This window comes from Anguilla rostrata, chromosome 17 (genome assembly GCF_018555375.3).
Source record: "Anguilla rostrata isolate EN2019 chromosome 17, ASM1855537v3, whole genome shotgun sequence".
NCBI lineage: Eukaryota > Metazoa > Chordata > Actinopteri > Anguilliformes > Anguillidae > Anguilla > Anguilla rostrata.
This window is the reverse complement of record NC_057949.1, coordinates 18806263-18817353: the sequence shown is the minus strand read 5'-3', so window position 1 is coordinate 18817353 and position 11091 is coordinate 18806263. Positions and strand designations below refer to the sequence as shown.

At 46.6% G+C, this 11091-nt stretch overlaps 1 protein-coding gene across 2 annotated transcripts; it reads right to left on the bottom strand.

Annotated features, from left to right (window-relative positions):
- Positions 1-4551: 4551 nt before the first annotated feature.
- plbd1a (phospholipase B domain containing 1a) lies at positions 4552-11087 on the bottom strand. 2 transcript variants are annotated; one of them, XM_064314563.1, is made up of 11 exons: positions 10817-11087; positions 10179-10401; positions 9983-10066; positions 9641-9782; positions 9024-9170; positions 8564-8708; positions 8192-8392; positions 7418-7558; positions 6926-7111; positions 6476-6582; positions 4552-5504 (listed from the first exon to the last, which is right to left on the bottom strand). In XM_064314563.1, the coding sequence occupies exons 2-11, from the start codon at positions 10397-10399 to the stop codon at positions 5328-5330; spliced, it is 1551 nt and encodes a 516-aa protein (XP_064170633.1). In that variant the 5' UTR covers positions 10400-10401; positions 10817-11087; the 3' UTR covers positions 4552-5327. The 2 variants fall into 2 exon arrangements, with proteins under 2 accessions (XP_064170633.1, XP_064170632.1); XM_064314562.1 differs by having other exon boundaries at positions 10833-11086.
- Positions 11088-11091: the final 4 nt, after the last annotated feature.

Below are 11091 nucleotides of genomic sequence, written 5' to 3'. Positions count from 1 at the left end.
CTGTCATTCAGTGAGTCATAAAAGCATGACTTCATTGCACACATAAACCGCATAAGCCTACAAAATATATGTGATTAATCATGTCTGCAGACACTAGAGCTTCAATCTTCACTGTGAGGACTGAAATCTTAGATGAATCTGCTGCTGAAATGGCCAGTCCTTGAAGATGGTAGGCCATGAGTGTCTGAACCAAATCCTGGAGGGCCTCATTTTCTGCTGGTTTTCTGTGCATTTCAGAAAGTGATGATTTTTAAAACTTGTTGATTGGCTAAAGAATCCTCACACCTTGTTCTCAAGGCTTTGATTGGCTGCTGAATGTAAGGAAATCATAAATTCCTGCACATACCGTGGCCCTCCAGGACTTCAGTTTCACACATCTGTGGTAGGCCATGAACAGACAGTTAGATCTGTAGTAAGAGTGACACTGATCAGTGGACTGGACTTAATTTATTCCAGACATGTGTGCGTAAAAGCAGTTTATTTGTCCTTCCAGACATACTGAGTTTTGTATAAAAACAGAAGTCAATTACTGACATTGACAGTTACATCATCTTTAAAAGAATGCAAACACAATCAGGCCGCAGCCTGTACATCTGCGCCTAGTTCTGGAGAACCGCAGGATCTGCGGCTGGTTCTGGAGAACCGCAGGATCTGCGGCTGGTTCTGGAGAACCGCAGGATCTGCGGCTGGTTCTGGAGAACCGCAGGATCTGCGCCTGGTTCTGGAGAACCGCAGGATCTGCGGCTGGTTCTGGAGAACCGCAGGATCTGCGGTTGGTTCTGGAGAACCACAAGGATCTGCAAGTTTTTGCTTTCACCTTAAAACCAGCTACACACTTAGAACCAAGAAACCATGAGAGGTGACTCAATTGCTTAAATTGTTCAACTGACCATCAGCAGACCCTGTGGTTCTCCAGGACTATCTGCACACCCTGTAGTTCTCCAGTTCTGTCTGCAGACCCTGTGGTTCTCCAGTTCTGTCTGCAGACCCTGTGGTTCTCCAGTTCTGTCTGCAGACCCTGTGGTTCTCCAGGAGGTGAAGACACCAAACCTAGTCCTGCTTTTCTGCACCCACTCCATCAGGCCAAAACTGGATCTCAGGCAAAAGCTGTACAAACAAATGTGTTTGTAGTGTCAGAGATACCACTCGTACAAAATATTAAAAATAGGAGAGTGGGCAGGCAAGGCGAGATGGGTGATGTGGAAAGATAAAAACAGGCCTTCTACAGCATTTCCCCTCTACCTCTTACTCAGTGTACTGCAGTTTTAGCCGTCACCAGAGCAGCGTCTCCCAGCTCTGTCGCAGGAAGTGGGATCCCGTGGTCCTTCCTGCCGTTACACATGTGCACACTGCCCCCACCCCCTGCATCATACTCAAAGACGTCCCTCCAGGTAGACACTTCCTGTTTTAGGAGCCCTTTGGGTCCTCCGTTTAGGTGTGGACAGGAAGTGGGAGGCCCTTCTCTCTCTACCTCCACTGAGTCTGTTCTTCCAGCCTGATGAACCCCAGGGGAGATCTCTGCTTCTGCGTCTGCTGGAGCAGAAAAATCACTTTGGTTGTGGCCACCGTCAAAACCCAAAAAATGGTTTATTAATGATAAATCGTTTATTTCAGTTTTTTACCTAGTGATCTATTTTATATCCAGTAATTTCTCATTTGGTAACATGCAGCTGCTCTTAATATGGTGTGTGTGTGCGACTACCCTAACCCAAAACGGGCTTCATGTAATGGCAGTATGTAGTATAACAGGGGCTCTGGTGAGGGGGGGTCCCAAGAGCTGTTAGATGGAAACAGAATCTTCATTTTGAAGGGTGAGAGCAGGAAAGTCAAGCTTCACTTGACAGACACCACCCCACAGACAGTCCCTTCATGAGGGGGGTTGGAGGGAAAGGGAGAGAGAAAGGCGGGGGGGGCAGGAAGAAAGGCAGTGAGAGAGGTGGGCAAAAAGAGAGAGGCAGAGACGGGAGAGTGAGACAGAGAGGGGTAGAGAGGGGTAAAACCATGCCAAGCACTAGAATGGTATTTAGCCATAATGAAAAAATAAGAAGAAAACATCCAATAAAATAGGAAAGGAAGAGGGGAGAAAATGGCAAAAAGACAGTTCATACGTACTGAAATAAGAGAGGAAAGGAGAGAGGACACCAAGGGTCCTTTAACTGTAATCAAACAAAGAGTGTGGAGAATGCATCCTGCAAGATAAGAGAGAAAGGGAGAAAGAGACCACAATCAAGAGATGCAAAGCCAGGTACATGGCTAAAGATAACCTAACCCTAATGCAAAGTTCCAGAACACGTACAGGTGACTGTTCAGCATCAGTGTTCAAGCACCACATCAACACTGGCATTTATACGGCCTTACCTGCTGCGTGAGCATGCCTCCTCTGCCTTCTGTAAATTATGAACCATAGAAACAGGGCAAGGATGGTGCCATTCACCACAACCACCACAGATATCCACACGGATGGGCTGACCACTGAGGCATGCAGGGAAGGAGCCTGGGTGCTTTTCCTCAGAACAGGCAGTGGTTCTGTTTTGGACAAAGCAAACAACTCCGATTCTGAATCATTCTCGGTCCGTTCAATTTAGAATCTATAGCTGTCGTCTCTCAGCCCATCATTTCATTAACATTCACAGTGAGCCCTTAAAGACTGTGCCCCCAACCCCCCCCACCCCCCCACCCCCACAGGACACCTGCATACCAGCTCTGTTTGCCCCTACCAAACCTTGGAAGTGCCTGTAGAATTTGGTGAATTAGACTCACCGGTGGCTTGCTGTGGCTTCTTGGCTTCCTTCACGACACAAACCTTGACCAGATTATCGAACTCGAAGCCGGGCTGACAGGACATCGTAGCGTCAGTGGTCTTCTGAGGAGCAGCTTTGCATCATTAGCCTGTAGCCTGTGACCTCCTGCTTCTGCTGCTCACTAATGAGCAGAGAGAAAGAGAGTAAGAGAGACAGAGAGAGAGAGAGAGAGTGAGAGAGAGGGAAGAGGACAACAGAAACAGACACGTTTCACTTCTACATTTGTTCTTCATTATTCACCATAGGAAAGTGTGAATCACCCATGAGGGTCCCATGGGAGGAGGATTCAGTCAGATAAAGGTGTAGATAGACAGAACAGGGGCTGAGAGAGAGAAGTGGTCTTAAGGGAGGGGTAGAGGGGAATGTAAACAGACATACGCAAGAAAGATGCCATGAAAGGCCAAATTTAGAGAAACTATTTAACTCTGTTGAATTCAATTTTATTTGTATAGCGTATCACAGACACTTTACAGAGTAGCAAAAAGAAATAAGAAAAAGGGCTAGAAATGGAGCAAAGAGAGCAAACACCAGGCCTGAACCCCCACATAGCAAGCATGAGGTAAAAAAAAAGCACAGCAGGGAGAAAAACCCTCAAACGGTGGCGAGAAAAAACTAAAAACATATTTTTAAAACATATAGGCCCATTCTAGAGAGTGAATTAAAATGTAACAATAGTCAGTTTCCTGTTGATTCCTGATTGGGACTTTAAATTGACTCCAGTGTGTGTATATATATATATATATATATATATATATATATAAATTTCAATAACTTCATCCATGCCTAGCCTAATAAGCATACAAGTTCCTCAATACAGACAGCGCACATGTTAAACGCTTATTTTTATTCATGCACGGCATGCAAAATGCTAACTGCTAAGTATCAGTTCTGCTTACCAGCCTGTTGAGGAAAGTGAGTCACTTCCTCTCTCTCAGTGGCCTTTAATTAGACTTCAGCAATCTGCCAATAAAGTCTGAAAATGGACTTCACCCTGGATTGACTTGGAGGTGCTCGGCAGCATGTCTATGACATAACGAAACTCAAAATACCAAAACAGGCCATTGGCAACAAAGTCAAACCCTGCGGTCTGTGGAGAGCTCCCAGAGACCCAGTTACTGGTAACAATTAAGGCCCATTTACACTTTACATTACACTACATTATATTTATTTGGCAGGCTTTTATCCAAAGCGATGTACAATAAGTGCATACCAAAGGTCATTGGAACTACAAAACACAGGTCCGATAAGGTACAATACTAATTTTGTACAGTTATTCATTAGCCATGAACACATTAAGTCCAGTTCGCACAGTGAACAGTACGTCTGATCTAACCTATGCTAAGTCTAACTAGGAGGCATTACAAGCTACATCAAGACAATGATACAAGGCACAAGTGCTGGATGGAGGTACATGTAACATGAGTGGCACAGGAGGTAGATGTGTAGCAAGAAAGAGGGAAATTTAAGAGAAAAAATGATCCGCAGAGTGGTAATAGTCCAGGTATAGTCTGAAGAGATTCGTTTTTTGGTCTTAGGGAGTTTGTCTGCTGACTGTCACGTGATTTCGCCAATCACGGCCTCAGTCAAACCATTTTAGCTGGTGTCATGCTCCACGAATGAGGGTGTTTAGAGTGCTGGAAACATGGCTGGGACAGGTCTTGGAGGACTGGGCAACAGGGCGCTGTCCATAGTGACATTGGACAAAGACTAACGCAAAGCAAACTTAAAACAAAATGGGTATAAACTCAGCTGTGGGGGTACTATGTTTATTATTCACGAAAACTGTCATACAAAAAGGAATTTCAACACATGCACAGCAACACAAATATATGGGGAAAAAGCTTTTTTCACAATTTACCCTGACATTTAAAAAATACTATTTTAGGCCAAGAAAAGACAAGGCAGTGAGGATGAAAACCGCAGCCCTGAGCACTTAATTCTTTTAAGATTGTATAAAATTTCCCACAGGTTTTCTTTGATCACAAACATGCTGCTTGCTCACAAGAAAAATCATTCTGACACACAGACATTGACAACAGCTAAGGGTACCAGACACCAAAGTGCTCTCTACAGCAATTATTGCAATTTGTCCCTAGTGGCCAATTACAATGGAAACATTTCTTAGGTTAAACTAGTGATCCATTACCTCTTCCTTTTTACCACCCACCATGTGACCCATATGACTAGAAAAGTTTCTCCCTTCCTAACTGATCCCCCCCATGTATACCATTTTAGATCCCCATAAAAAGATCCCCTTCCCAATATTCCCCAAAAGCCCCAATGTTTTTCTCCCTGCTCAGCCCATCCCGTTCCACATCTAGGCAGAAAAGGAGACGGGGTCGTCAGATTTAACAGAACGAAACACGCTGAACATTTGCGATCAAACGGACGCTGATTGAAGCTGAGGCTGTGATTGTCGACGAGACGCTTTGGGTGAGACACGTTTGGCTGTCTGGGTGCGTTCCCCCCCCCCCCTCCTGGGCGGAGCTGTAGCCTGAGCGCGGGCGAGGGGTCCAGTGCCCGGGCTCAGGGCCGGAGCAGCATGGGCTGCATGGTCAGGAAGGTGAAGTTGTAGGTGACGGGCAGCCCCTGGTGGGAGGTGCGGTTGAACCCGCTCCAGGAGAAGGGCGGGAGCCCCCCCTGCGTCGTGGGCCCGTTGACCGCCTCCGCCGCGAAGCGCTGCGCCATGTGAAAGTCCGTCACCTGGCGGGGCACGCCGACGGAGGAGAGGGGAAGAGGGGGAGCAACAGAGGGAGACGGAGAGCCAGGGGAGAGAGCGGGAGATGGCACAGAATGAAAAGAGGGGAAGATAGAGAAGAGAGAAAAGAGGATGTTAGAGGATAAAAGAACCTTACATAACATTTAAGTTCTGTCCCCTTTTTTTAGTTGGCCATTTGAAATTAGCCATTTCAGCAGCCCACCCCCATTACGTAAACCTCCACTACCAAGTTCCTCTGAAACACGTGAAATCAAAGCACTGCTTCTTTTCACAACACAGTCCACAAGATGGGCTGCACAGATTTCAGTTGGAGGAAACTCCATTTTACACTGGGGCCCATACACGCACCGGAACTGTGCCTTAACTGGACGCACCACCCAAAACCCCCATCATATCATTTTTCATTGATTACATTTTTATAATTTATTTATTTTTAAATTAACTGGTGCTGCCAAAAAATGAACTACAAGTTTTAGAATTATATCTGCTTTCTGAGTCCCTTTGGTCTACAGATAAGGGCTAATGAGACCAGGTAAGTCCACCATATTCCATAGCACCCTGCGGTTCATCAGGAAACACAGGCAAGTTTCACACAGCTGCTCTGTGGCTCAATACAAAATACCTGCCATGAACCGAGTGCTTTCGCACATTAAACTATAACCCAGCTGCAGAAGCTGGCACTGACACAGCAAATGAAGCTGACGCTTAATGAAGCCAGGCTACCATAAAAATGTTTAAAACCAACAAATAATTGATTTATCGAACAGAATGAAAAGAACAGAACATGGCACCTCCAACCCTCGCCTGTATATGGCTTTGGCAAGGTGACTTTATGAGCAATGGCGCTAACTTTTATAGATAACGCTATAATCATGGAGCCTGTATGGAGAGGCCCTTTGAGCCTGATGCAAGCCTGGCTTTGGCAGCGGGCTGTTAGTGATGAAAGGGTCGTTGCCTTGGTATCGTAGCAGCCTCCCGGGCTAGGCTTCTCCTCCTTCAGGTCGTTGCGGCAGCAGATGGTCCTGCAGGGGTGTCCTCTGGCGTAGGGGTCATTCTTGTAATCTGAAACGAAAGGAGAACATTACGGGGGATAGAAAGTGAGAGAGGCAGACAGAGGAAGCGAAACAAGAAACAAACAACAAACAAAAAACCCGACAAAGAACAGCATCGCAGGCCCTCGTGCAGAACCACGGTGAGAAAGGTGAGCTTCCTGTCGTAACAACGTCCCCTTAAAGCCAAAATCACATTAACCCCTTGGGACACCAGACCACAGAGGTTCTAACATTTAGTAAATAATAAACCTTAGCACTTATATAGGCAGACACGAAACATAGTGATTTGCTTTTTTTTTTTTTCTTTTTCCCCCTGTTGGCAGTGGCTATTCCAGGCCCATGGCTGTACATACTGTTGTATCTCATGATGTGCTTCATGGAGGCCAGATCCGCCACTCCGGCCTGGTCCCTGCGGAAGATCTTGGCTCGTGGGCAGAGGTCATAGGAGAAGTCCTCTCCATGCTCCTTCCACATCTCCGGGTAACCACTCTGGTTGTAGATCGTACTGTGGAAAGGCACATTGTAGGAGGGCCAGTACCCTGAGGAAGAGAGTGAGGAAAGAAAGAGAGGGAGAGGGAGGGTTGGAGTCCTAGGCGTGCAGACTCATAATGAAAACGCAATCTGCACAGATCTACACACATCTGCCTTTTCTGTGCACCCCTGTAAAAAGATCAAATCTGATAGCATTCTGATTCTGTCTCCATTTTCACTCATGTGCCTTTAAGACATAAATGGGGCTAATGTGTGTGTATCACACACATCCACCCACATGCACACACACACAGGCACACACACACACACACACACCCACACACGTGCACATAGAAACACACACACCCACCCACCTCGCCGCAGGGCCTGAGTCTGGTCCGAGTACTCCACCAGCCCAGGAATCTGCTCCACCACAGTCAGAGCCCCCTCCTCCAGCCTGCTGCCCAGAGCCACTTTGCTGAGGTCCACCACCATGTACTGGTTATTATAGGTGCCTGGGAGCCGGGGAGGGGGGGGGACTCTATAGTGAGATCATACCTACAGCCTGTCTTTGACAATATTTCCTTCCCTACCTGAAAGCATCATGAAGAGCACCAAGGAATCTAACACAATGAAAAAAGGCTTCATTTGGATTTGTATGTAGTTCTGATTATGCTTTATTTAACAAACAAATTTATACAGTGAAGTGCAGCTGACCCTTGCCAACCGCAGTTCTGACTTTTATACAATATATCAACTATAATTTCACAAACGGCAGTCTTTGGCCTTTATTACCGAAAGGGTATTGTGAAGTTTTCCATCCAAATTTGTGCTATAATTAAATAGCTAATTTACTCCTATAAGGATTTGAAAATCATTGGTTATTAGCATTACTAGACCAAGGAACTGTGCTGCTCAGAAGAACTCAAAGTACTAAAGGCATTTGATTGGGGTGACTGTGAGTGACTTAAGCCGTTATCGTCGTAACCATAACGAGGTAGGTGCAACATGAATAAAAGTTCATTTACCTGCTGTACATTACCAGGAATTTCAGAGGGACTCCTGCATATTATTCATTTATGTCTGTGTCTGTGTACATGCGCTATATCTGCGGTGAACAGGCGGTGGGCGTGGTTCCGTTTCCTCACCGGAGTTGTATCTGGAGAAGGTCTGTGCCCACTGCTTCCCGGTGCGCGCGAGGGCATGCGCCAGTCGAACCCTCTGCCAGGCCAGCAGGCTCTGAGGCGTCACCAGGGAGAAGAGCGAGCTGTTGAAGACGTTGTTGGTGGTCTGGGTCATCAGGAGGCCACTGCCTAAGATGTAGAAGTCATCCAGAGACACCAGGAAGCCTACAGAGAGGTGTCGTGCGGGACAGTGGAAAGGAAACCACCGTTATTACGAAACAACCTCACTGTGCTAAAACAGTGCACACTGTTTTCACATTTAAATATGACATGGAAGAGAAAGGTGTTCAGAGTGTTGTGATGCACTGGACCCACTCCCTCGGGCCCCGCACTAACCAGGATAGCTGCTGAAGGACATTTTGCCTGTGGCGGTGTGGGTCTCCGATACTCTGAAATCCCAGTGCTTGTAGATGCGCAGCGTGGCTGCGTAGGTGTACCAGCTGGAGTGAGCCAACAGGAGGTTCTCGAACCCTGGCAACATCTGACGGTTAAGAGACAGGGGTGACTGCTTTGCACAAAGCATGGTGCAAGTGTCAGCAATGCCCCACTTTTTTATAGTTCACAATGAAATGGGGTGGAGGGAGAGAAATGGAGAGTGTAGGGAGACAAACTGAGAAGGTGGGGAGACAAACTGAGAGGAGAGAGAGACAAACTGAGAAGGTAGGGAGACAGACAGAGAGTGTAGGGAGACAAACTGAGAAGATAGGGAGACAAAGGGAGAATGGGGGGAGACAAAGGGAGAGTGGAAGGGAGACTATGACCTGAAAAACTGTAAAATATGTTTTTCACCTCTGACCTTAATGAGGGCAGAACAGTGTCCCATGCCAGGCATTCTGAACTTCGTGTTTCTGTGGTGAGGGTCAGTCTCTGGTACCAGGGCTGGGATCAGGTCCAGCAGGTCCCCCACCGCATTGAGGAACTGGACGGCGAACATGGACAGGGGCTGCGCAAAGAAACGGACCGTCAGCAGGGTCGGCAGCACCACAAAACACAACTCAAACGACAATGCGGGGTGAGGAAAGGTGCCTGCATCGACACACGTGATTCACAAGAGGAATAAGAGAAACAAAAGAGGAAGAGGATTAAAACCAATATGCAGCACAGGGCATTTTCTGTAGGAAGTGAGAACCGCATACTTCAGTCCCAGTGAGGTAGCCTCGTACCTGCCTGTGTGGTCTGGTGTCAGGTCAGACAGGCAGTTCCCTCACCTACAGTCGCAGACTGAAAATAACCTTCATCAAAGACTCTGATCTGGCACAACAGACACACTAAAGTCCAGCTGTTATGACGGATCGTTCCAGAATTCCCAGTTTGCCCTTTTTAGTCTCTTTTGAGTTTGAGGCAGAGATGTAAGTGAGGAAACAGCTTTCCTTCCCCTGTCTGTCTGTCTGTCTGTCTGTCTGTCGGTCGTACCTCTCTCTTATTGAGCTTTGCCCAGTACGAAGCTCCTGCCTGAAGCCCGTCCATTTGGGCTACGATGAAGCCAGCGTGTTGCCACAGGGGGTCCACGGCCTTATTAAGCTTCACCTGTTCTCTCGTCCACTGGTCCTGCTTACTGGGAGGGACAGAGGCAGATTACCTGGCAGAAAATGTGTGTGTGGTAAGTGTCTGTGTGTGTGTGTGTGTGTGTGTGTGTGGTGTGTGTATGCTTATGTGAGTACATGCACAAGTGCACAGTAAAATGTTCAGTGTTAAATCAACTCTGTACTCTGTTAGAGTTGAATTAACATGTTACATTTGCTGCAAATCACTCACCTCATCCAGTTCTTCACTGGACCTAGCACCTTTGGGTCCTTTATCAGCTGGGGATACATGTTAGTGTAGTGACTAAACATCTGTCTGATGGGAAAGAAAAGTAGGACACAACTGTTAACTTTACTGACAGCAAAAAAAAAAAAAAAAAAACTGAAATCAGACATGAGAGCATAACTGCACCCCCCCCTCCTCTTACTGAGCTGTCAGGAATCCCTCCAGGTATCCCGCCAGGAAGAAGGTGACTTCGTCGAGTTCCGGGGTCTCCCCATAACCTGCCCGCAGCTCCAGAACTCCCCAGCCCGTGTGCGAGAGGGTGTCGTTAAAGTACCCATATGCGTCCCCTTCTTTTTCCAGAACCCCCTGCTTCAGCAACACTGCCTTGTGAGTATTATCCCAGTACACAGTGGCCATCTGCATCTCTGAAGTGTTTAAAAAAAAAAAAAAAAGATCACTCTAAGCCGTCGCGTAATTAGACACCGGTATCCGGTCATGTAGATACATTTTACGTGAGATGCTTTTATGAAATCCTAACAGGAAGCTTATGCGTTCACTTTTTTCAAATTGCTACAACACAGTTTTCCTTTCACTGATTCGAGTCTTTTGTATAAAATATCTCTCCCTATTCGAGTATCTCGCAATGGGTCCCCCTGTTTCGTGGAAGGCCATTACATGGTCAAAACACATTCGAAAACATCAGATCATCGTGGAAGTTGAACAAACTGGTCTACGAGCTGAATACTATTACTAAACAACTCATCAACAACGATTCAGTAAGTGTCGCATGCAAATAAATCTGCGAGGGATAGGGATTAGACAGCGATCCAGTCGATTTACCAGTTTAATTACTTACGGTCTGATCCTACCACACTCGTGACCGCAACATTCAGGACAACAAGATACAGTATCTTGTCAGGAAAGAAAGCCATTTCTTATAATCCGTTAAACGCAACTGGCATAGTTCAGAAAGTAGGTTCTGAGTGTTTAGGTTTCCTCCAAAGCCTCTGTTAAATCTGAAGAGTAAAATAATGCTGTTTAAGTAACTTATCCGCAGGCAGAAGTGAAAGTGCATTGGGATCAGCCCTCAGGAGTTTACTGATTGGAGCAGCCGG

Excerpts from the sequence above, each read along its gene's own strand:
- plbd1a (XM_064314562.1), bottom strand. The coding sequence starts at position 10,908 with ATGGCTTTCTTTCCTGACAAGATACTGTATCTTGTTGTCCTGAATGTT. Across the intron at positions 9,783-9,982 it reads CCAGTGAAGAACTGGATGAG|TAAGCAGGACCAGTGGACGA; the intron begins GTGAGTGATTTG and ends TGTCCCTCCCAG. Across the intron at positions 9,171-9,640 it reads CAAAGCTCAATAAGAGAGAG|CCCCTGTCCATGTTCGCCGT; the intron begins GTACGACCGACA and ends TTCTTTGCGCAG.